The sequence below is a fragment of the Dreissena polymorpha genome, chromosome 4 (genome assembly GCF_020536995.1).
Source record: "Dreissena polymorpha isolate Duluth1 chromosome 4, UMN_Dpol_1.0, whole genome shotgun sequence".
Lineage (NCBI taxonomy): Eukaryota > Metazoa > Mollusca > Bivalvia > Myida > Dreissenidae > Dreissena > Dreissena polymorpha.
The window spans coordinates 66,597,060-66,624,845 of NC_068358.1; the positions used below are offsets into that span (position 1 = coordinate 66,597,060).

The following is a 27,786-nucleotide window of genomic DNA, read 5'->3' on the forward strand; positions in this document are numbered from 1 at the left end:
CCATTTTTGCCTAGGTTGCATTGCACTATGTTTGACCTGGACTGTATTACGGTATTGAGGTGGCGGATTCCCAGTTAAAATTCCGAATGAGTTAATTTCCCTTGGAAAGGAGAAGCAATGAGATAGCAGGTCAGTATTTATGACATTTAAACAGCTTCACATTGTGTTAATAATTAATCCTCGTTCTGGGAAAACAGGGCTAAATGCTTATTCAGAGTGTTGTTAAAGATAAGCCTTTACAGTCTTCACAGGCAAATCAGGGACAACAATTTCTGCTTTTTTAAATTTGTGTTTTACAAAAGTCTCTTCTAAACAAAGATACTGTCTAGGCGCAAAGTGTCATCCCTTATTAGCCTGTGTAAACTGCACATGCTAATCTGGGACAAAACTGCACATATGCATTAAGTAATATTTTCCCAGAACAAGGCTCAATTTTATGGAACTCATTCTAATCACAATACTTGAAATTAGAGCACAGTGCCACAAACAAGGAAGTCCTTGACTGCTCTATATAAAAAAGATGGGTTGCTGTGGTGTGAACATGGTGTCCTTTTGGGGACCAGGAGGCCATTGATTCCATTCCCAATGTGGGAGCGTTCTTTAGATTTCCCCCCAAAACACCAAGTACTTGTTCAACCCAAGAAACATACTATATAGTAAATTAATTAGCGATAGGCTTTTGATGCAATAGAGATAAAATAAATAGGTTTAAAATAAACAAAAACTTGTAATTTACTTTCCTGCATTTTTACCCTTGAACCTGTGTTATTCAACAACAAACTTTAATAAAATAACAAAAGATGTGTTCGTCAGAAACACAATGCCCCCTTTTGCACCGCTTTGAAATATTATTATTTTTTTTTTTTTTTGTTTGTGTTGACTTTTGACCTTGAAGGATGACCTTGACCTTGAACTTCCACCACTCAAAATGTGCAGCTTCATAAGATACACATGCATGCCAACTAACCAGTTGCTATCTTCAATATTGCAAAAGTTATGGCCAACGTTAATTATTTTTTTCGGACGGACGGACGGACTGACATACTGACTAACGGACAGTTCAACTGCTATATGCCAACCTACTGGAGGCATAAAAATATGATATGTCTAACAACATTAGGTGATTACATATAAGAACAGCAGGAATGACTTCAAAGTAGCCTTTATATGTAAATAATATCTGGACAGACTAAATGAGTCTAAAAGAGACCAAGAAAACTGAACTGAAAAGATTTGGTCCAACAGATTGTAAATTGAATTTTGAATGACAAATTCGATATCAGTGATTTCACTTTCAAAATTGGAAATTGAAAAAATAAACAAAGAAACAACTACACTATTTTATACAGAAGAAGCAAATTCGTTGAATTAATATCCCCGCCAAATAAACTTTGTTTATGGATCGGTGGACATTGTTTGATATGAAGTATAATCATTAAGAGTAGGGTAATAATTTATAAGTAATAATTAAGTGTAGGGTACTTGTTTTTATGAATTGCAATTCTCCTCATGATACCTACACACCCATGAAGTTTCATGTTGAAATCTTGTATCATATCTGAGAAAAAGCCCTGAAAGTTTCATCATAAAAACAACAAAGGGTAATAACTCTTTCTTAAGAAAGTGAAGGGTTATGGTTTTTAAGCATTGAACTTCTCCTCAATAATATAAATACACCCATGAAGTTTCATGTTGTAATCTTGCATGGTATCTAAGATATAGCCCTGAAAAAATGCATCATACAAAAAACAATGGGCAATAGGTAAGGTTATGGTTCTTGTGAACGGCACTTCTCCTCATTGATATCTATACACCTATGAATGTTCATGCTGATATCATTTATAATTTCTGAGATATAGCCCTAACAAGTTTTGTGACAGAAACGGACTGACAGACTGACCAATTAGATACACACACTGTAAGAACGAATACTACTTACGTCCCATCTTGGGAGAATTGGAGCTCCCAAGGCGCACTATGGTTTTTACGCCACCACCAAACACAGAGGACCACATCTGCATGTCAAACTTGTGTGCAGTAAGTCGGTAGAGTATGAAGCAGTCGTACGTGGTTAGGGCATTGATGAACAGGCTGACAAACACAGCGAAGAGGGACTCTGTGAGCAGAATGTTCAGCTTGGGGGAGTCCTCGTCTTTCTCCCTCGCCAGGAGTACCCGTAGAGAGGTCACACCTGAAGCACCAATAGAGTTAATGACATTTATGTTAAGCAGTGTATCAAATGCCAGTTATTAATAGTAAGGATGAATTAACTGACATGAAACAGTTTTTACATAAAAAAAGCAATTTCGAAAAATAAACCATGGACAAAGTCAGGACACATATTTCTCTTTCATTACTGGCATAAAATACACTATAAAGGCTTAGTTTTTTTGTTTTAAGATCATACTTTGTGTTACATTTAACATGAATAATCTAAATACCTTAAATCTAACCATGGTTATCATTAATCCATGGTTAACCTTTACAAGGGCTGGGGCCTGGACCTTATGTTTTCTCACTTTTTTTGAAGCCCATTTTTTCAAACATTGTATTAGAAATTTGAGCAACAATCAAGGATATAATCCTTGGCTAGTATACCTTTCCTAACATTAAATCGTACCTTAAATTTGATATACTATATCCAATTACATGAAACCCTGGAGACATGATTTACCTGGCCATTTAGCAGGTGGGGTATTCACAATGTCATCTGGGGCAGTGATGGACTTGTTACGAAGTCTCCGTACACCAGACATCAGGTGACTTGTACCACAGATAAAGTTGGCACTGAAACAACACCATGGCATGAACTGAATGTGTATGTCAAGAGTGAGTGTAAAGCTTTTAATAGGAGCCTCACTCTAGGTAAAGGGGCTGAATGCATTTGCATAAAGTGTTGTCCCAGATGATAAACCCACACAGGCAAATCAGGGACTACACTTTCCGCTTTTAAAGCCCACTTTTTACAGCGCTGTTCATATGCTTGAAAGTATGATATAGAATACAACACTTTAAATCAGCAGAAAATTTTTAAGTAATAAGAAGATATAACAAGAGCACCGCCTTGCGGGTGCAGACCGCTCATCTATTTTTTTTTTTAAATGTGTAGGGACCTATCTCAATTTCAATCACAAAGGAGGGAGGGGTGGAGTGGAGAGGGGTGCTTAGTGTGGGGGTGTGGTCATTTATTACATTTTCTTCCAAAAATGCCAAAAAAATGCAAAAAAAAAAATTATATATTTATTTTGGGGGGGGGGGGGGGGGGGGGGGGGGGGGGATGATTCTTGGGTGGGATGGTTGGAAGGTATTTCAAAAATAAAAACATAAAAATATTTTTTTTTTGTTTTTTTAACCATGTTTGAAAAAAACAAGAGATGTGTTTGTCAGAAACGCAATGCCCCCTATTGCGCCGCTTTTAATTTTTTATTTTTTTTTACCTTTGACCTTAAAGGATGACCTTGACCTTGAACTTCCACCACTCAAAATGTGCAGCTTTATGAGAAGGCCGCTTTGAAAAATTATTTTTTTTGACCTTGACCTTGAAGGATGACCTTGACCTTGAAGGATAACCTTGACCTTGAACTTCCACCACTCAAAATGTGCAGCTTCATGATAACGCCGCTTTGAAATTATTTTTTTTTTTACCTTTGACCTTGAAGGATGACCTTGACCTTGAAGAATGACCTTGAACTTCCACCACTAAAAATGTGCAGCTTCATGTGAACGCCGCTTTGAATGTTTATAAAAAAATTGACCTTTGACCTAGAAGGATGACCTTGACCTTGAAGGATGACCTCGACCTTGAACTTCCACCACTCAAAATGTGCAGCTTCATGAAAACGCCGCTTTTAATTTTAATTTTTTTTTTACCTTGAAGGATGACCTTGACCTTAAACTTCTACCACTCAAAATGTGCAGCTTCATGATAACACCACTTTGATTTTTTTTTTTTACTTTTGACCTTGAAGGATGACCTTGACCTTGAACCTACACCACTCTAAATGTGCAGCTTCATGATAACGCCGCTTTAAATATTTTTTTGACCTTTGACCTTGAAGGATGACCTTGACCTTGAAGAATGACCTTGACCTTCCACCACTCAAAATGTGCAGCTTCATGATAATGCCGCTTTGAAATTTTTAATTTGTTTTTTGACCTTTTACCTTGAAGGATGCCCTTGACCTTGAAGGATGACCTTGAACTGCCACCACTCAAAATGTGCAGCTTCATAAGAACTCCGCTTTGATTTTTATTTTTATTTTTTGACCTTGAATGATGACCTTGAATGATGACCTTGACCTTGAACTTCCACCACTCAAAATGTGCAGCTTCATGAGATACACATGCATGCCAAATATCAAGTTGCTATCTTCAATATTCAAAAAATTATGGCCAATGTTAAAGTTTTCGGAGAAGACAGATGCCATATATTTGACATTTGACCTTGAAGAATGACCTTCATCTTAACCTTTCACCAGTCAAAATGTTCAGCTCCATGAGATACACATGCATGCCAAATATCAAGTTGCTATCTTCAATATTGAAAAAGTTATGGCCAATGTTAAAGTTTTCGGACGGACAGACACCATAAATTTGACATTTGACCTTAAAGGATGACCTTGACCTTTCACCACTCAAAATGTGCAGCTCCATGAGATACACATGCATGCCAAATATCGAGTTGCTATCTTAAAAAGTGAAGAAGTTATGGCCAATGTTAAAAGTTTTTTTCGGACGGACAGACAGACTGGTTGACACTGACGGACAGTTCAACTGCTATATGCCACCCTACTGGGGGGCATAAACATTATTTTTTGGGGGTGGGTGGGGGTTATAGTGTGAAGGTGTGGTGGTCATTTATTAGATGATCTTTAATTAAAAAAAAAATAATGGGGGGATTGAGGGGGGATTGAGGGGGGGGGGGGGGAAATTCGGGGGGGGGGGGGGGGAATGGTTTGGACGGAGTCAATTGTGGTATGTCAGATAAGAGTTGTTTTGTCAAAGTATCAATCGAATCTAATCATAAATAAAAAAGTTATGGCAATTTTAGCAAAATTTAATAATTTGACCTTGAGAGTCAAGGTCATTCAAAGGTCAAGGTAAAATTCAACAGTACCCTCATGATAGCATGAAAGTATTTTAAGTTTAAAAGCAAAAGCCTTGATTCTTTAAAAGTAAAGTGGATCTAAACAGAAAATGTAACCAAATATTCAAAGTTTCTCAGTCAAAAAAGGGCCATAATTCCGTAACAAGAGGGCCATGATGGCCCTGAATCGCTCACCTGACTCATTAAGATCAGATGAAAACTATGACCTCTATTGTCTACACAATGTTTTTCTATGATTTGACCTAGTGACCTAGTTCCTGACTCTAGATGACCCAAATACAATCCCAATCCAGATTTCATCAAGATAAACATTCTGACCACAGTTCATAAATATTGGATGAAAACTGTGACCTCTATTGTCAACACAAGGTTTTTCTATTTATTTGACCTAGATTTTTACCCCAGATGACCCAAATACAATCCCACTCAGATTTCATCAAGAATTCTGACCAAATTTCATAAAGGTTGGATGAAAACTGTGATCTCTAATGTCTACACAAGGTTTTTCTATTATTTGACCTAGTGACCTAGTTTTTGACCCCAGATGACCCAAATAAAATCCCAACCCAGATTTCATCAAGATAAACATTCTGACCAAATTTCATAAAGATTGGATGAAAACTGTGACCTCTATTGTCTACAGAAGGTTGTTCTATTATTTGACCTAGTGACCTTGTTTTTGACCCCAGATGACCCAAATACAATCCCAAACCGGATTTCATCAAGATAAACATTTTGACCAAATTTTATCAAGATTGGATGCAAACTGTGACCTCTACTGTCTACACAAACAAATTGTTGACGGACGGACACACGCAGGCACGCACAACAGACGCCGAACATCACACGATCACATAAGCTCACCGTGTCACTTCATGACAGGTGACCTAAAAATATGTGTCGGAGATAAACATGAACAGTTGTGGTTAAAATCCCATAGAAACAAGGGCTGTTTGTAAAACATGCATGCCCCCCTATATGGGCTATAAGTTGTAGTAGCAGCCATTGTGTGAATACGTTTTTTGTCACTGTGAATGGTAGTGGTGGTGGTGGTGGTGTAGTAGTAGTAGTAGTAGTAGTAGTAGTAGTAGAAGTAGTAGTAATAGTAGTTGTAGTAGTAGTAGTAGTAGTAGTAGTAGTAGTAGTAGTAGTAGTAGTAGTAGTAGTAGTAGTAGTAGTAGTAGTAGTAGTAGTAGAAGTAGTAGTAGTAGTAGTAGTAGTAGTAGAAGTAGTAGTCGTCGTAGTAGTAGTAGTAGTAGTAGTGGTAGCCGTAGTAGTAGTAGTAGTAGTAGTGGTAAAAGTAGTAGTAGTAGTGGCAGTAGTAGTAGAAGTAGTTATAGTAGACGTGGTGGTGGTGGTGGTGGTGGTGGTGGTAGTAGTACTAGTAGTAGTAGTACTAGTAGTAGTAGTAGAAGTAGTAGCAGTAGTAGTATAGTAGTAGTAGTAGTAGTAGTAGTAGTAGTAGTAGTAGTAGTAGTAGTAGTAGTAGTAGTAATGGTAGTAGTAGTAGAAGTAGTAGTAGTAGTAGTAGTAGTAGTAGTAGTAGTAGTAGTAGTAGTAGTAGTAGTAGTAGTAGTAGTAGTAGTAGTAGTAGTAGTAGTAGTAGTAGCAGTAGCAGTAGCAGAAGCAGTAGCAGCATTACTTAAGAATGATCAAATGGGAAAAGGTAACCTAGCACTGGCAGTAAATATGGGGCTCATTTACAGGTCAGATTTGGAATCTCTGTTGTAAAATGAGATTTTGAATGAATTAAAGGGAGGCAAATCTGTAATAAAAAGAACATGCATAAACCATAGTTGTTTCCCTTGTTTGAACCATGCTAAATCCTTACAAGTTTGGAAAGAATTGGATGAAAAATTTGGACTTTATTGCATAAACACCATTTTCTCAATTCAAGGGGAGGTAATTCTGTACTTCATGGACCAATAATGCTAATTTTTTGTAGGGTTCGTGTCCTAATTGATATAAAGAAACTGTGCAAATTTGGAAAGGATCGGACAAAAAATGTGGAAGATTTTTGAAAGTTTTCATAAAATAGGCAAAAACGAATAAACATGCAAAGTTCAACGAGCTCCTGCGGCCATGTTTTTTGACGAATCAAATTTCTTTGAACAACTTTTTCAGGGGAGCCTTCAAAGGTCATCCCTGTGAAATTTTTTGAAAATCTGATGAGCGGTTTCTGACAAGAAGATTTTTTAAGGTTTTTACCATATATGGTCATGGCGGCCATCTTGGTTATGTGATCAATTTTTTTTTAACAATTCTTTTGTCCCATGACCTAGGGATGCTCCACATGAAATTTAGTTGAAATTGGCTCAATGGTTTAGTAGAAGAAGATGTTTACAAATTGTTTACAGACAGACAGACAGACGGACGGAGGGACGGACGCTGAGTGATCACAATAGCTCACCCTGAGCTATCGCTCAGGTGAGCTAAAAATGGCAACCAGAGTTATGCAACTTGTCCTTTACTGTCCCCTTATGATAGTTTGCGAGTGTTCCAAGCATGAAAGCAATGCCTATGATACTTTAGGAATAAAGTGGACCAAAACACAAAACTTAACCAAATTTTCTAGTATAAAGGGCCCATAATTCTGTCAAAATGCCAGTCAGAGTTACATAACTTTGCCTGCACAGTCCCCTTACGATAGTAAGTGTTGCAAGTATGAAAGCAATGGCTTTGATACTTTAGGTAAAAAGTGGATCTAAACACAAAACTTAACCAAATTTTCAATTTTCTAAGTATAAAAAGGGCACATAATTCTGTCAAAATGCCAGTCAGAGTTACATAACTTTGCCTGCACAGTCCCCTTACGATAGTAAGTAAGTGTTGCAAGAATGAAAGCAATGGCTTTGATACTTTAGGAAACAAGAGGGCCTGAAAGACCCAAAATCGCTCACCTGAGATAACAAGATATTATTGGGATAAATCTTCTTACCAAGTTTCATTAAGATCGGAAAATAAATGTGGCCTCTAGAGTGTTAACAAGGTTTCACTATAGCCATATAAGGAAAAATGCCCCGCCCCCTGGTGGCCATGTTTTTCAACCAACTGGCATCATTTTCGAACTCGTCCAAGATATTATTGGGATAAATCTTCTGACCAAGTTTAATGAAGATTGGACAATAACTGTGGCCTCTTGAGAGTTAACAAGATTGTACTATAGCCATATAAGGAAAAATGCCTCGCCCCATGGCAGACATGTTTTTCAAGCAAAGGTTACCATTTTTTAAATCATCTAAGATATTATTGAGACAAATCTTCTGAGCAAATTGCATGACGATCGGAATATAATGTGGCCTCTAGAGTGTTAACAAGGTTTTACAAAAGCCATATAAGGAAAAATGCCCTGTCCCCTGGCGGCCATGTTTTTCAACCAACCAGCATCATTTTCAAACTCGTCCAAGATATTATTAGGATGAATCTTCTGACCAAGTTTCATGAAGATCAGACAATAAATGTGGCCTCTAGAGAGTTCCATATTTCATAGTAAAAACACTCTTTTATTAATATTTCGCCCAAACGGGCTTTATCAAAGTTTACAAATACGAATTCACTACATAGTTATAACTGTTGTATACACCAATAAAGTAAATGTTTTACAACGTCAAATATGACAGGAAATGACGTCATGACGTCGTACTTTACCATGCGATATACAATTGCGCCAAAATACATAATATACATGACATTTCGTTGTATGGTTCTTATACTTGATCAGAAATTCATTCCTCATTGTAATTTTCCAAATTGAATTTGATAATAAAAAGTATTACAATAACATCATATTGTTATATCAATAATAATAACTATATTAATGATAACAATAATTACTATAATAATAATATAGATATTTACTGTACCAACCTAAAAATAATATTCACAAAATCAAAATTCCTATTTTGTAGTCAGCACTATTACTATAATATCTCAACACTAATTCTTATTGACTATATTTATCAACATTTAAACAAATTGAAATGATTAATAATTAATTATTTATAATAATTTTAATTCCAATCTTTTAAATGAAGTTAAATTCTAATGTATTGTGTTCATACATATGCACACATATATACGCATTCCTTCACACTTGTACATATTCACTCATATACTTGCACATATAATTACAGGTACACAAATAAACACCTACATGTGTACATACATACACATATACATATATATATACACACCCACACATATACTCATATATACACACATACATATCCACCCTCTCACATACTTACGCTCGCATGCACTATTGTTGGAGAATTATGCATTTTGAAAATAGTTATCGATACTTAAACTGTCTACACGAATCTCGTATTGGCCTACACTATCGCCTATAATTCTGCCATACTAAATCGGAAGCTGCTTTTGTGTTAAGTCCATTTGGAACTTCTGTCTTTAACAATTGAATCCAGTTAAGTTCTTTTATCTTGCGGTAGTAATCCGAATTGTCTCTAATATTTTGTAAAACACATACTCCCATGTCTTCTACACTATGTTGTCCTGAGTTAAAATGCTCAGCAACAGGTTTGCTTCTGTGGTGCCTTGTATCTGCCTCATGCTCCTTTAATCGTTCTTTTAGTGAGCGTGATGTCTCCCCCACATAAACTATTTTGCCACACTGTATACAGTTTATTCCATAGATGACGTTACATGCTTCACAGGTCTGCCTTTTGCTAATGGTCACTCCACTCACCCCTCCACGGTTGTGCAACCCCCTTGTTAGCATGTCACACACTACACACTTTTTGGTGCATCTTTCTACTGGATTGACCTCCCTTGTCATAGTACGATTGGTTTTTTCATGCACTAATATATCTGCTATGTTCTTGTCTCGTCTGTATGCAACAATAGGCATTTCATTAAAAACTTCCTTCATTCTATTCGACTCGTGCAGTAGAGGTAGGTGCTTTTTCACAATATCGTGTATGCGTGGTAGTTTTTTCGAGTACGTAAGTACAAGTGGAACTCTTTTCATGTTTTTCTTCTTGTCTTCACTTGGTTTCAAAAGAGTATCCCTATCCAGCTTGTCTGCTCGATCAAATTGCCTGTCAATGATCTTTCCGCTATAGCCACGTTTACGAAGATAGTGTTTTAATTTTTTCTTATGGACCTGATAATCTGTATCTTTAGAACAGATTCTTTTCAGTCTAATGGCTTGACTATATGGAATGGCTTCTTTTGTTTTTCTTGGATGGCTTGATTTGTAGTTTAAATACATGTGCTTGTCTGAGGGTTTTGTGTATAAAGATGTTATTACTTTCCTATCTTCTATCTTCACGATAGTATCCAGAAATTCTATTTCTTTCCCACCAACTCTCATTTCTACTTGAATACTTTCATCAATCTGGTTTGCAAACATAAGGAACTCATTAAGCTTTTCCAGTCCATGTGTCCAAAATCCAAATCCATCGTCGATGTATCTTTTGTAAAAGATTGGTATGAACTCATTCTTCATTAGTTCTTCATCCCATTTACGCATATAGGCACATGCAAAATTCCTCCCCAACTTTGAGCCTATGGCAACTCCTTTTCTTTGTTTATACTCAGTTCCATTGAATGTTATAATATTGTTGTCAAGAACGGTGGTTATCATTTCTTCTATTGCTTTTGAAGGGATGGTTTTGTCTGTTCTAGTTTCAAGTGCTTCTCTACATGCCTCTAAGCCTTTTTGTTTAGGAATGGATGGATAAAGTTTGATAACATCAAAGCAGAAAAGCATTGTATTTTCTGGAATTTCATTGGGGATTTCTTGCAGTTTTGTCAGAAAATCTGTTGTATCTTTAATATAACTTGGTGTTGTTTCTACAAACTCATTCAACTCTTTCTCTGCAACTTCTGCCATGTTTTCTGTGGCCGTCCTAATGCCATTCACTATTGTCCGGTATGGATTGTTATTTTTATGGATTTTTGGATTTCCTTTTAACTTTGCTTCTTGGGGGTGTTTTGGTATTAAGTAATCTTTCAGTTCCTGGTCAATAAGGCCGTCTCTATATAATTTATTTGCTACCTTTTTAACCGCCCTGCTTGCTTCATGTTTACACTTTCCGTTGTTTTTTTCATAAGAATCACATTCATTCATTTCCTTCTCCAGATTTTTGATATAGTCCTCGGTATTAACGACCACAACTCCTGATCCTTTGTCTGCGGGTCGAATGATTATACTTGAATCATTCAGCAAGCTTTGTAAGGCCTTTGATTCTTTGTCACTTATATTTGACTGAACTCTGTCTTTAAGTCCATATAGTATCTCTCGTTTTACCGCGTCAATATATGTATCAAGACTTTTTTCTCTCCCAGGTGTTGGTGTAAATCTACTTTTTTTCTTCATCCATGGTTTGATATTATCTTTCTCCTGATCATTTTGTTGAAAGATAATATCAAACCATGGATGAAGAAAAAAAGTAGATTTACACCAACACCTGGGAGAGAAAAAAGTCTTGATACATATATTGACGCGGTAAAACGAGAGATACTATATGGACTTAAAGACAGAGTTCAGTCAAATATAAGTGACAAAGAATCAAAGGCCTTACAAAGCTTGCTGAATGATTCAAGTATAATCATTCGACCCGCAGACAAAGGATCAGGAGTTGTGGTCGTTAATACCGAGGACTATATCAAAAATCTGGAGAAGGAAATGAATGAATGTGATTCTTATGAAAAAAACAACGGAAAGTGTAAACATGAAGCAAGCAGGGCGGTTAAAAAGGTAGCAAATAAATTATATAGAGACGGCCTTATTGACCAGGAACTGAAAGATTACTTAATACCAAAACACCCCCAAGAAGCAAAGTTAAAAGGAAATCCAAAAATCCATAAAAATAACAATCCATACCGGACAATAGTGAATGGCATTAGGACGGCCACAGAAAACATGGCAGAAGTTGCAGAGAAAGAGTTGAATGAGTTTGTAGAAACAACACCAAGTTATATTAAAGATACAACAGATTTTCTGACAAAACTGCAAGAAATCCCCAATGAAATTCCAGAAAATACAATGCTTTTCTGCTTTGATGTTATCAAACTTTATCCATCCATTCCTAAACAAAAAGGCTTAGAGGCATGTAGAGAAGCACTTGAAACTAGAACAGACAAAACCATCCCTTCAAAAGCAATAGAAGAAATGATAACCACCGTTCTTGACAACAATATTATAACATTCAATGGAACTGAGTATAAACAAAGAAAAGGAGTTGCCATAGGCTCAAAGTTGGGGAGGAATTTTGCATGTGCCTATATGCGTAAATGGGATGAAGAACTAATGAAGAATGAGTTCATACCAATCTTTTACAAAAGATACATCGACGATGGATTTGGATTTTGGACACATGGACTGGAAAAGCTTAATGAGTTCCTTATGTTTGCAAACCAGATTGATGAAAGTATTCAAGTAGAAATGAGAGTTGGTGGGAAAGAAATAGAATTTCTGGATACTATCGTGAAGATAGAAGATAGGAAAGTAATAACATCTTTATACACAAAACCCTCAGACAAGCACATGTATTTAAACTACAAATCAAGCCATCCAAGAAAAACAAAAGAAGCCATTCCATATAGTCAAGCCATTAGACTGAAAAGAATCTGTTCTAAAGATACAGATTATCAGGTCCATAAGAAAAAATTAAAACACTATCTTCGTAAACGTGGCTATAGCGGAAAGATCATTGACAGGCAATTTGATCGAGCAGACAAGCTGGATAGGGATACTCTTTTGAAACCAAGTGAAGACAAGAAGAAAAACATGAAAAGAGTTCCACTTGTACTTACGTACTCGAAAAAACTACCACGCATACACGATATTGTGAAAAAGCACCTACCTCTACTGCACGAGTCGAATAGAATGAAGGAAGTTTTTAATGAAATGCCTATTGTTGCATACAGACGAGACAAGAACATAGCAGATATATTAGTGCATGAAAAAACCAATCGTACTATGACAAGGGAGGTCAATCCAGTAGAAAGATGCACCAAAAAGTGTGTAGTGTATGACATGCTAACAAGGGGGTTGCACAACCGTGGAGGGGTGAGTGGAGTGACCATTAGCAAAAGGCAGACCTGTGAAGCATGTAACGTCATCTATGGAATAAACTGTATACAGTGTGGCAAAATAGTTTATGTGGGGGAGACATCACGCTCACTAAAAGAACGATTAAAGGAGCATGAGGCAGATACAAGGCACCACAGAAGCAAACCTGTTGCTGAGCATTTTAACTCCGGACAACATAGTGTAGAAGACATGGGAGTATGTGTTTTACAAAATATTAGAGACAATTCGGATTACTACCGCAAGATAAAAGAACTTAACTGGATTCAATTGTTAAAGACAGAAGTTCCAAATGGACTTAACACAAAAGCAGCTTCCGATTTAGTATGGCAGAATTATAGGCGATAGTGTAGGCCAATACGAGATTCGTGTAGACAGTTTAAGTAACGATAACTATTTTCAAAATGCATAATTCTCCAACAATAGTGCATGCGAGCGTAAGTATGTGAGAGGGTGGATATGTATGTGTGTATATATGAGTATATGTGTGGGTGTGTATATATATATGTATATGTGTATGTATGTACACATGTAGGTGTTTATTTGTGTACCTGTAATTATATGTGCAAGTATATGAGTGAATATGTACAAGTGTGAAGGAATGCGTATATATGTGTGCATATGTATGAACACAATACATTAGAATTTAACTTCATTTAAAAGATTGGAATTAAAATTATTATAAATAATTAATTATTAATCATTTCAATTTGTTTAAATGTTGATAAATATAGTCAATAAGAATTAGTGTTGAGATATTATAGTAATAGTGCTGACTACAAAATAGGAATTTTGATTTTGTGAATATTATTTTTAGGTTGGTACAGTAAATATCTATATTATTATTATAGTAATTATTGTTATCATTAATATAGTTATTATTATTGATATAACAATATGATGTTATTGTAATACTTTTTATTATCAAATTCAATTTGGAAAATTACAATGAGGAATGAATTTCTGATCAAGTATAAGAACCATACAACGAAATGTCATGTATATTATGTATTTTGGCGCAATTGTATATCGCATGGTAAAGTACGACGTCATGACGTCATTTCCTGTCATATTTGACGTTGTAAAACATTTACTTTATTGGTGTATACAACAGTTATAACTATGTAGTGAATTCGTATTTGTAAACTTTGATAAAGCCCGTTTGGGCGAAATATTAATAAAAGAGTGTTTTTACTATGAAATATGTATATCTTTATCCCTACTGGATATGAAACTGAGCTCTAGAGAGTTAACAAGATTTTTCTATAGCCATATATAGCCATTTAAGGAAAAAATGCCCCGCCCTCGTGGCGGCCATGTTTTTCAAGCAAACGTTACCATTTTCGAACTCATCCAAGATATCATTGAAACCAATCTTCTGACCAAATTTCATGAAGATTGGACAATATATGTGGCTTCTAGAGTGTTAACAAGGTTTTACTATAGCCATATTAGGAAAAGTGCCCCGCCCCCTGGCAGCCATGTTTTTCAACCAACCGGCATCATTTTCTAACTCGTCCAAGATATCATTGGGATGAGTCTTCTGACCAAGTTTCATGAGGATCGAACAATAAATGTGGCCTCTAGAGAGTTAACAAGATTTTGGTATAGCCATATATAGCCATATTAGGAAAAATGCCCAGCCCCTTGGCAGCCATGTTTTTCAAGCAAACAATACCATTTTCGAACTCATCCAAGATATCATTGAAACCAATCTTGTGACCAAATGTCATGAAGATTGGACAATAAATGTGGCCTCTAGAGAGTGAAAAAGGCAAATGTTGACGTTGCACAACGGACAATGCACAACAGACGACGGACAAAAGGCGATCACAAAAGCTCACCATGAGCACGTTGTGCTCAGGTGAGCTAAAAAGTGGACCAAAACAAAATCTTAACCAAATTTTCAATTTTCTAAGTATAAAAAGGGCACATAATTCCATCAAAATGCCAGTCAGAGTTACATAACTTTGCCTGCACAGTCCCCTTACGATAGTTAGTAATTGTTGCAAGTATGAAAGCAATGGCTTTGATACTTTAGGAAACAAGAGGGCCATCAGGCCCTAAGGCGCTCACCTGAAAGCCAAAGGAACTAGACTATTCTGAAAAAAATGCAAGCTGATTCATTAAGATTATTTTGGACCAAAAAAGTTACTTTTAACATGTTTTTTTTATATTTGACCTTGTGACCTAGTTTTTGAGCTCATATGACCCAGCTTCAATCTCTGGCAAAATTTCATTGGGACAAATGTTCTGACCAAGTTTCATGAAGATTGGCCAATAAAAGTGGCTAATATAGTGTCAACAAGTTTTCACTATAGCCATATAAGACCAACTGCCCCCCCCCCCCCTGGCGGCAATGTTTTTCAACGAACCATAACCATTTTCAAACTCACTCGAGCTATTGTTAGAACAAATGTTCTGATCAAGTTTCATAAAGATTGGATAATAAATGTGACTTCTAGAGTGTTAACAAGGTTTTGTAGTAAATAGCCATTTAAGGAAAAATGCCACGCCCCCTTGCGGCCATGTTTTTTAACGGATCTCAACCATTTTTGAACTTAGCCCAGATATTATTAGTTCAAATATTCTGACCAAGTTTCATGAGCATTGGACCACAAATGTGACTTCTAGAGTGTTAACAAGGTTCTACCATACAGTAAAGCCATATAAGGAAAACTGCCCCGCCCCATGGCGGCCATGTTTTTCATTCAACTGGAACCATTTCCGAACTTGGCCAAGATATTATTGGGACACATGTTTTGACCAAGTTTCATTGGTCTAAAAATGTGACTTCTAGAGTGTTAACAAGGTTTTACAATAGCCATATTAGGAAACTGCCCTGCCCCCTGGCAGCCATGTTTTTCAACCAACCAGAACCATTTTCGAACTCGTTCAAGATATCATTATAACAAATGTTCTGACTAAGATTCATGAAGATTGGACAATAAATGTGACTTCTAGAGTGTAAACAAGGTTTTACTATAGCCATATTTGGAAAACTGCCCCGCCCCCTGGCGGCCATGTTTTTCATCCAACCAGAACATTTTTTGACCTTGTCCAAGATTTTATTGGGACACATGTTTCCACCAAGTTTCATGCAGATTGGACTAAAAATGTGACTTCTAGAGTGTTAACAAGGTTTTACTATAGCCATATAAGGAAAACTGCCACGTCCCCTGGCAGCCATGTTTTTCAACCAACCGGAACCATTTTCGAACTCGTCAAGATATTATTGAGACACATGTTCTAACCAAGTTTCATGAAGATTGGACAATAAATGTGACCTTTAGAGTGTTAACAAGGTAAATGTTGACGACGCACGACGCACAACGCAGGATGGACAAAAGGCAATCACAATAGCTCACCATGAGCACGTTGTGCTCAGGTGAGCTAAAAAGTGGACCTAAACACAAAACTTAACCATATTTTCAATTTTCTAACTATAAAAAGGGCACATAATTCTGTCAAAATGCCAGTCAGAGTTACATAACTTTGCCTGCACAGTCCCCTTATGATAGTTAGTAAGTGTTGCAAGCATGAAAGCAATAGCTTTGATACTTAAGGAATAAAATGGACCTAAACACAAAACTTAACCAAAATTTTCAAAGTATAAAAAGGGTACATAATTCTGGCAAAATGCAAGCTAGAATTATCTAACTTTGCCTGCCCAGTCCCCTCATGATAGTAAGTAAGTGTACCAAGTTTGAATGCAATAGCATTGATACTTTATGAGAAATGTGTACCTTAAACGCAAAACTTAACCGGACGCCGACGCTGACGCCGACGCCAAGGTGATGACAATAGCTCATAATTTAAAAAAAATAAATAGATGAGCTTAAAGTGCAAATTCAACTTTATAATTTGAAATCAAGTCACAATTTGGTAATGTCATAATTTTACAGAGTGGGAGAAATAATTACCTGTTTGAAAATCCTTCAAATCCAACATCCACATTCTCCGTCAGCGAGACAACAAAGTTATCACTGTCACAGAGGCACTGGTACACGCACGAGGCCAGGGCCACACTGAGGTTACGCATCACTAACACTGTGTGTAGCGGACTGCTGAGTCCAGGGGGCGCTGTGAACTCAATGATGGAGTGGAGAAGGTCCTGGGTAAGACACTGGATGTGTTGTATGGGGTCGGCAGTGACCGTTTTAGAGCTCGCAATGGCCGCTGAAAGGAGGGGCAGGGTGGTGGGGAACGGCAGCGGGGACAGCAACTGCTGCTGGGGCCTCTCCTGCTGCAATTCCTGGAAAACATGTATGCAAGGGGATGAATTGAGAGCACATCAGAATAGAGGCAAGGCAATGTATGTAAGGGGTTGAATTAAGAGCACATCAGAATAGAGGCAAGGCAATGTATGCAAGGGGATAAATTGAGAGCACATCAGAATAGAGGCAAGGCCATGTATGCAAGGGGATGAATTGAGAGCACATCAGAATAGAGGCAAGGCAATGTATGCAAGGGGTTGAATTAAGAGCACATCAGAATAGAGGCAAGGCAATGTATGTAAGGGGTTGAATTAAGAGCACATCAGAATAGAGGCAAGGCAATGAAAGCAAAGGGATGAATTGAGAGCACATCAGAATAGAGGCAAGGCCATGTATGCAAGGGGAAAAATTGAGAGCACATCAGAATAGAGGCAAGGCAATGTATGCAAGGGGATGAATTGAGAGCACATCAGAATAGAGGCAAGGCCATGTATGCAAGGGGATGAATTGAGAGCACATCAGAATAGAGGCAAGGCCATGTATGCAAGGGGAAAAATTGAGAGCACATCAGAATAGAGGCAAGGCAATGTATGCAAGGGGATGAATTGAGAGTACATCAGAATAGAGGCAAGGCAATGTATGTAAGGGGTTGAATTGAGAGCACATCAGAATAGAGGCAAGGCAATGTATGCAAGGGGATGAATTGAGAGCACATCAGAATAGAGGCAAGGCAATGTATGCAAGGGGATGAATTGAGAGCACATCAGAATAGAGGCAAGGCAATGTATGCAAGGGGATGAATTGAGAGCACATCAGAATAGAGGCAAGGCAATGTATGCAAGGGGATGAATTGAGAGTACATCAGAATAGAGGCAAGGCCATGTATGTAAGGGGGTGAATTGAGAGCACATCAGAATAGAGCAAGGCAATGTATGCAAGGGGATGAATTGAGAGCACATCAGAATTGAGGCAAGGCAATTTATGCAAGGGGGTGAATTGAGAGCACATCAGAATAGAGGCAAGGCAATGTATACAAGGGGATGAATTGAGAGCACATCAGAATAGAGGCAAGGCCATGTATGCAAGGGGATGAATTGAGAGCACATCAGAATAGAGGCAAGGCAATGTATGCAAGGGGATGAATTGAGAGCACATCAGAATAGAGCAATGCAATGTATGCAAGGGGATGAATTGAGAGCACATCAGAATAGAGGCAAGGCAATGTATGCAAGGGGATGAATTGAGAGCACATCAGAATAGAGGCAAGGCAATGTATGCAAGGGGATGAATTGAGAGTACATCAGAATAGAGGCAAGGCCATGTATGCAAGGGGATGAAATGAGAGCACATCAGAATAGAGGCAAGGCCATGTATGCAAGGGGATGAATTGAGAGCACATCAGAATAGAGGCAAGGCAATGTATGCACGGGGATAAATTGAGAGCACATCAGAATAGAGGCAAGGCCATGTATGCAAGGGGATGAATTGAGAGCACATCAGAATAGAGAAAAGGCAATGTATGCAAGGGGAAAAATTGAGAGCACATCAGAATAGAGGACAGGCAATGTATGTAAGGGGTTGAATTAAGAGCACATCAGAATAGAGGCAAGGCAATGTATGCAGGGGGATGAATTGAGAGCACATCAGAATAGAGGCAAGGTCATGTATGCAAGGGGATGAATTGAGAGCACATCAGAATAGGGGCAATGCCTTGTATGCAAGGGAATGAATTGAGAGCACATCAGAATAGAAGCAAGGCCATGAATGTAAGGGATTGAATTTAGGGCATATCACGATAGACTCAAGGCCAGTAACGGGTTGAATTGAGAATGTCTCAGAATTGAGGCAAGGCCAAATGATTCAATACTACTGCAACAGAAGTAAATGGTTTTAAAATATATTCATTAAAATTACATCTGTGCTGTATTATGCATAGCAGTCATAAACTTAATAAATAGATGTTAAATGTCAAATGAAGAGAAACATTTAATGTTTAACCTGTAGCAGTAACAGAAGCTCCATTTGCACTGAAGCGATGCCCCCACCAGCTGCCCCCTGTAACACGCAGTATGCCACCAGAGTCCGCAGCAACTGTGAGTGCGCACGCAGCCATTGCTTCCTGTGCCCCATGCGCTCCATCTTAGCATCAAGGTCAAGCTTCTCCGCAAAAATGACCTCATGCAGTGAAGGCTTGTTCAGGGAGGAGGTGGACCGAGTGGAGCCCTTGCGAGCCACAAGGAATGACGAGTCACTGTCCTCATCCTCCTGGGACTCTGTTGCAGAAATATAGATATATTGAGTCTTGTTCTGGGAAAACTGTTCTTGATGCATGTGTGCAAAGTGCCATCCAAGATTAGCCTGTGCAGTCCGCATAGGCTAATCAGGAACAAAACTTTAAGCTTTTGAGGATTTTTTTTCTTCAAAGGCAGTCTTTTGAACGAAAATCAAGTATAGACAGGGAGTATTATCGCTGATTAACATTTGCTGACTTAACAAGTTGATCTGGGTTGAACCTTAACCCATATGCAGTTTTGCCCAGGGACTTCACAAGCTAATCTGGGTTGACACTTTAAGCACATGCATTTAGACCAGAAGCAAGCTCAATACTAGAAATGGCCGCGGCCGACTCGTATCCCCACGCCGCAGCTTTTGACCCAGGGATCAGATCAAAATTCCAAAAAGTGCCCTATCCCACATATGCTCACAGCTACCATGTCTTTAAGTTTCAAGGTTCTAGTGCTAATAGTGTAGGAGGAGATAGTGGCCAGGAAGGACTGACATACGGCGTAGATAACCACATAATCCCCCTGCTCCAATTCGGAGCGTGGGAATAATAAGAGTTTTGAGATAAAAAAAAGTAAATATAAGAACACAAAGGATACATGTCTAAGAAAACTAATACCCCCCTGACACATGTTTAGACAAAAACAGCTGTGCTATGTCCATATTTCAACTCTAAACTCTACATGTGACCTTCAAAATCTGGACAGTTGATATTGTGTCCTAAGTTGGCATTTGACCTTTAAGCGTTAAATTGTACAAGAAAGACATGCAATCTCTTTTTGGGTAACCACTTGTGGGTAGTAAGTTGTAAAAGGGTCTTATGATTGTAAATTTAACACTTACCGTCGTTTATGTCATTGTTTATTATTCTGCCATCTTCCGATTGGTCGGAATCATCGTCACCATAGTTACACAGCAGTCTTAAGGCCTCCACCTCACGCTCCAACCAAATGTACACCTACAAAAATACAAGTATATAGAATACTATCCTTACAGACGGTTGAAATACGAACTCATACACAATTTACAAAATATTAAATATCACTTGAATAAACCATTTACTAAAACTAGTCAAAATATATTTACTGGTTTGCCCAAACCATAAGGCACCATTGCACAAAAATAAGCCTTAAGGTAACAAAAAGAAAGCGGCGCTTTTGCGAAGATAGCACACTTTGAAGAATTGAAAGCTGGATGGATTTGCATAAAACAAGGAGAATGTGTTGTATGAAGTACATTCCAGATCAAACAAGTTCTCTTCCGTGGATATCTATAAGCACTAGACAGGCGATGGCTTCCAGACAAAGGCCAGCAATATTTGCCAAAGCTGCAGCCAGGACTCCAAAAGTGCAGGGTGGATATCTTTAAAAATTGCACTTTCACACGCGCTCTTAGTTTTGCAAGATGTCATAACTTATATATATATCATGATAATGTTTTAGTTAAACTGAACAAAAAATGTTATCTAATTCATTTATTACATTATTTATTTCCCACTGTACAATTGACACTAGCAGTATCATTTTCGCATATAATACACCTTTTTTTCCATAACATTCACAGCAACTCAACAGATAAGACTCCAGAAAGCATTAAATATTATAATTAATCCACTTCTCAAGAATTTAATTCAGCTCTTCCAAGTTTTCAAAAAGACATCCTGAAAATAAATTAGGGTCCCAAGGGACTGCAGAGACCCTGATGTTTTCAAGGCAAGAGGCCCCTGAAATTCCTTGATTCTTGCTTGTTTTTATAGCATTCAATGCTAATTTCATATAGATATGGTTACATAGATTTTTTATATTATAAAGATAAGAAATTCCTCTAACCAAATATGAACAAGGGCTGTTTGTAAAACATGCATGCCCCCCATATGGGCTGTCCATTGTAGTGGCAGCCATTGTGTGAATACGTTTTTTATCACTGTGACCTTGACCTTTGACCTAGTGACCTGAAAATCAATAGGGGTCATCTGTGAGTCACGATCAATGTACCTATGAAGTGTCATGATCCTAGGCAAAAGCGTTCTTGAGTTATCATCCGAAAATCATTTTACTATTTCGGGTCACCGTGACCTTGACCTTTGACCTTGTGACCTCAAAATCAATAGGGGTCATCTGCGAGTCATGATCAATCTACCTGTGAAGTTTCATGATCCTAGGCATATGCGTTCTTGAGTTATCATCTGAAAACCATTTTACTATTTCGGGTCACCATGACCTTGACCTTTGACCTAGTGACCTCAAAATCAATAGGGGTCATCTGCGAGTCATGATCAATCTACCTATGAAGTTTCATGATCCTAGGCGTATGCATTCTTGAGTTATCATCCGGAAACCATTTTACTATTTCGGGTCACCGTTACCTTGACCTTTGACCTAGTGACCTCAAAATCAATAGGGGTCATCTGCGAGTCATGATCAATGTACCTATGAAGTTTCATGATCCTAGGCCCAAGCGTTCTTGAGTTATCGTTTGACAACCACCTGGTGGACGGACCGACATACCGACCGACATGAGCAAAGCAATATACCCCCTCTTCTTCGAAGAGGGGCATAATAACACTATTTTGCAAAAAGTTAGTTGTAAAGAAATGGCCTTTTTTAAGATCAAATGTATATTGTGTTTTTTTTTTACTTATTAACACTACAATTGCTTCACATATTATTTTGATACAACATGACATAAAATTGCTTCACACATTATTTTCATATATCATGACATAAAATGACTAACTTCATAATTCGATTCTAGACCCTAGACCCCAAGAGTTGTAAACAATTTGTCCTTAAAGTAATTGTTGTTATGTGGTACCTTGTCCAATTTATTTAACTTACTGAGGAAGGTTTACTCACCTTGTCCAATTTATTTAACTTACTGAGGAAGGTTTACCCACCTTGTCCAATTTATTTAACTTACTGAGGAAGGTTTACCCTAGACTTTTGTTTAACTCTATCTTTAAAACTTAGTACGTTCTGTATGTCAAAATTAATTTTGAAAGAACAAGCCATTTTGAAAATTACAGATGGACATCAGTCATGCAAGACTGCTGTCAGTGCTAACTCAAATACTGATGGCAAAGAAGAATTCCCCAATAGTTAACAAGCAAAATACACGCAAATTCTGCCCCCTACCAGAAAGTATGTTTTGTGAATATTGAAATACACTAGATAAATCAAATACAAGTGTACATGTATGCATAAGGAAAGCATATGTATTGAATTAGTACATGTATTAACAAAAGTGGTTAACGAATTTCTAAGATCTTTAGAAGGGAAGAGCAAGAAAAGTTGTTTCAAAATGAACCAGTATTCCAATGTAAATAGCCAGGCTTATCAAGTGTAATAAAAAGGCTCTAGTTGTCTGATAATGTTAAATTATTCTGCAAAGAGGGATGAGGTCTAGCCTTTACAAATAATTCACAAGTAAAGCTTTTCAAGGGTAAACAGTGAAAATGTTATACATGTTTAAAGTTTCTACATGTATATCAGCGATAAATGTTGTCCCATATTGGCCTGTGCGGACTGCAGAGGCTAATCTGGGCCAACACTTTAACCCTTTCCCACTCAGAAGCAAAGTGAACAAGAGCACCACCGGGTGCAGACCGCTCATCTATTTTTTTTTTAAAGGTGTAGGGACATATCTCAATTTCAATCACAAAGGAGGGAGGGGTGGAGAAGAGAAAGGTGTATAGTATCGTGGGGGGGAGGGGGGTGGTCATTTATTACATTATTTTCCAAAAATGCAAAAAATAGGCAAAAAACATTTTTTTTTGGGGGGGGGGGGGGGGGATTTTTGGGCGGGATGGTTGTACAAATAAATATTTGTGTTTTTTAACCATGTTTGAAAAAAACAAGAGATGTGTTTGTCAGAAACACAATGCCCCCTATTGCGCCGCTTTGAATTTTTTTGTTGTTGATTTTTTTACCTTTGACCTTGAAGGATGACCTTGACCTTGAACTTTCATCACTCAAAATGTGCAGCTTCATGATTAGGCCGCTTTGTAATATTATTTTTTTGACCTTTGACCTTGAAGGACGACCTTGACCTTGAAGGATGACCTTGACCCTGAACTTCCACCACTCAAAATGTGCAGCTTCATGATAACACCGCTTTGAAATTATTATTGTTTTGACCTTTGACCTTGAAGGATGACCTTGACCTTGAAGAATGACCTTGACCTTCTACCACTTAAAATGTGCAGCTTCATGGGAACCCCGCTTTGAATTATTTTTTTTGACCTTTGACCTTGATGTATGACCTTGACCTTGAAGGATGACCTTGAACTTCCACCACTCGAAATGTGCAGCTTCATGAGAATGCCGCTTTGAAATTTTAAATTTTTTTTTAACCTTGAAGGATGACCTTGACCTTGAACTTCCACCACTCAAAATGTGCAGCTTCATGATAACGCCCCTTTGTATTTTTTTATATTTTGTTTGACCTTTGACCTTGAAGGATGACCTTGACCTTGAACCTTCACCGCTCATAATGTGCAGCTTCATGATAACACTGCATTTGAATTTTTTTTATTGACCTTTGACCTTGAAGGATAACCTTGACCTTGAAGAATGATCTTCCACCACTCAAAATGTGCAGCTTCATGATAATGATGCTTTGAATTTTGTTATTTGTTTTTTGACCTTTGACCTTGAAGGATGACCTTGACCATGAAGGATGACCTTGAACTTCCACCACTCAAAATGTGCAGCTTCATGAGAACGCCGCTTTGAAATATTATTTTTTTTCCTTGAAGGATGACCTTAAAGGATGACCTTGAAGGATGACCTTGAACTTCCACCACTCAAAATGTTCAGCTCCATGAGATACACATGCATGCCAAATATCAAGTTGCTATCTTCAATATTGAAAAAGTTATGGGCGATGTTAAAGTTTTCGGACGGACAGACACCATTAATTTGACATTTGACCTTGAAGGATGAACTTGACCTTTCACCACTCAAAATGTGCAGTTCCATGAGACAACATGCATGCCAAATATCAAGTTGCTATCTTCAATATTGAAAAACTTTTGGCCAATGTTAAAGTTTTTTCGGACTGACAAGACATACTGACTGACATACTGACGGACAGTTCAACTGCTATATGCCACCCTAACGGGGGCATAAAAATTATTTTTTTGGGGTGGGGGTGGGGGTTGGGGGTATAATGTGAGGGTGTGGTTGTCATTTATTAGATGATCTTTAATATAAAAAAATAATAATGGGGGGGATTGAGGGGGAATTCGGGGGGGGGGGGGGGGGGGGGGGGGGGGTTGGGGGGGGGCAGGGGGATGATTTGGACGGAGTCAATTGTGGTATGTTAGGTAAGAGTTGTTTTGTCAAAGTATCAATCAAATCTAATCATAAATAAAGAAGTTATGGCAATTTTAGCAAAATTTAATGATTTGACCTTGAGAGTCAAGGTCATTAAAAGGTCAAGGTAAAATTCAACTTGCCAGGTACAGTACCCTCATCATAGCATGAAAGTATTTTAAGTTTAAAAAAGATAGCCTTGATACTTTAGAAATAAAGTGGATCTAAACACAAAATGTAACCATATATTCAAAGTTACTAAGTCAAAAAAGGGCCATAATTCCATAAAAATGACAACCAGAGTTATGCAACGTGTCCTTTACTGTCTTCTTATGATAGTTTGCGAGTGTTCCAAGTATGAAAGCAATATCTATGATACTTTAGGGGTAATGTGGACCAAAACACAAAACTTAACCAAATGTTCAAGTATAAAGGGCCCATAATTCCATCAAAATGCCAGTCTGAGTTACATAACTTTGCCTGCACAGTCCCCTTACGATAGTAAGTGTTGCAAGTATGAAAGCAATGGCTTTGATACTTTAGGAAAAAAGTGGACCTAAACACAAAACTTAACCAAATTTTCAATTTTCTAAGTAAAAAAAGGGCACATAATTCTGTCAAAATGCCAGTCAGAGTTACATAACTTTGTCTGCACAGTCCCCTTACGATAGTTAGTAAGTGTTGCAAGTATGAAAGCAATAGCTTTGATACTTAAGGAATAAAATGGACCTAAACACAAAACTTAACCAAAATTTTCAATTTTCTTAGTATAAAAAGGGCATATAATTCTGTCAAAATGCAAGCCAGAATTATCTAACTTTGCCTGCCCAGTCCCCTCATGATAGTAAGTAAGTGTACCAAGTTTGAATGCAATAGCATTGATACTTTATGAGAAAAGTGTACCTAAATTCAAAACTTAACCGGACGCCGACGCCAAGGTTATGACAATAGCTCATAATTTTTTTTCAAAAAATAGATGAGCTAAAAAGGTTATGTGCAAACAGCATAAAACCAGAACAGCCTGCGAGTAATTCGCAGGCAGTTATTGCTGCTCATCTGTATTTAAGGGTTTGAAATGAAGCCTTTAAAACTTGAATTTAATAAGAAAGGTCATAAATTAAAATAAACTTTTTGAAGGACAACAAATGCGTTAAAATACGTATCTAAGTGCTAAAGGGTTAAATACATGTATTGAGCCAGGTACCTTATCATCCTTATTGTATAACACAGTTCAATATGACATTGAATTTAACACCTCTTACTGACCACTTTTTTTCAAACAACAATTTATGTATGAACAAAAAACACGTACATTATATAACCTGTAATTAATCAAAAGCTGAAGGTATATTTCATTGTTGTAAGTCTGTTCTGTACATCTGAGAAGGGTTTGGTGAAAATGGGTACATATACAATCGTTTCAGCAGTGTTTTTTCTAACCATTTTGGGTATGGACCCAAGGCCCTTTCAATTGGGAACAAATCGTGCCATTTTGACTAAAATTTGAAAATGGGTGTTGTTATTTTTTTAAACTAACAAATACTTTAAAATTTAGAAAAAGTGTTTTCAATATTACATTTACTAAGGTTCAACTAATGCAAGTTGAGAGGGAGATGAACTAAAAGTTGAGATTTGATTATTATATATTTTTTTAACCTCCACTTTGGAATTTTAGGGATTCATTGGGAAATATATATACTTTTTAGATTGGGAATGGGGCCCAATTTTTGCCCCAAATTGGAACAAACAAAAACCCACTGCAGGGGTGTAAATTGTTCCGAAATCGAAATCCAGAAAATTAGACTGGGATTCTAAGGCCGCAGGTTCCCAACGGGATAAAGGGCACTAGAGCCCCCTTTCCCGAGCCCTAACTTATTGTTCTTTTTTAGTTTTTCTTGTTGCAATTTCATTTGACTACGATGCAAAATATTATACACCAGACCATCCGTATTAAAACATGTGTATTTGTCATTCTATCATTTTTTCATAAAGAACGTCAAAAGTGACTTAAAATAATTAAAATCGATGAAAAATACATGTACTGTATCTGAAAGCAACAGTCCGAAAAAAATGTTCAAGTTTTGCACATGAAATAAAATGTGCTTATTGTTTGATTTCAGAAAATGAAAACCATTTACCTAGCAATAACGTCATCAATATATAATTTTGTTAACATATTGCTTTACAATAGGCTATTGCAGTGCTTAACTTGCTAATCAATCATTTACAATATTTTTAGATGGCGGACTTTTGCAAAATTTTGTTGACATGTAAGATTTTTGGAAAGTAGCGAAGGTTTTTCTTCAGTTACCATTGTCCGAGCCATCTGCTAACCAATCAAATATCAATAAATAAAATACCAGGAAAAATCAGTACCAAGCAAAAATTCCGGAATGCCGAGGGAGATATAACAATATTCATTCTTAAACATCGCACACTCAAACAAATTTGCCCCTACCCTCAACCCCCCTAAAAAACTTCAGATTTACATTGATCTAAAAATCAACCCTTGACTCAAATCCGGATTTCTGGATAATCCGCACAATTTACACCTATGCCACTGTTCATGCTCAAATCTTTTGTGCACAATCATTAATGCATCAAGCCTTTGCTGAATGATGCATGAACAACAAGACCCACTATCTTCTAGAGCTGTCACGATTCACTGGTAAATCGGTACATGCAGTGCATATTGTTAAACAAATCGCATCGCAGTACGGCGTTGCCGCACCGTTTTTTTAAATCTAATTATTATTTTATAAACACAGAGGATAAATACATAACATATTTTATATAATAATGTATATT

The 27,786-nt window shown here is 37.3% G+C and overlaps 1 protein-coding gene across 9 annotated transcripts in view; it reads right to left on the reverse strand.

The window, feature by feature from the left end:
* Positions 1-27,786, reverse strand: part of LOC127879098 (dmX-like protein 2) — a 163,999-nt gene that overhangs the window by 62,616 nt on the left and 73,597 nt on the right. For all 9 annotated transcript variants that reach the window (XM_052425729.1, XM_052425727.1, XM_052425724.1 and 6 more), the window contains 5 exons: positions 20,507-20,621; positions 19,379-19,653; positions 17,087-17,418; positions 2,675-2,787; positions 1,940-2,191 (listed from right to left, as the gene is read on the reverse strand). In XM_052425729.1, coding sequence (XP_052281689.1) covers positions 1,940-2,191; positions 2,675-2,787; positions 17,087-17,418; positions 19,379-19,653; positions 20,507-20,621 — 1,087 coding nt within the window. The remainder of the gene's footprint in view (positions 1-1,939; positions 2,192-2,674; positions 2,788-17,086; positions 17,419-19,378; positions 19,654-20,506; positions 20,622-27,786) is intronic.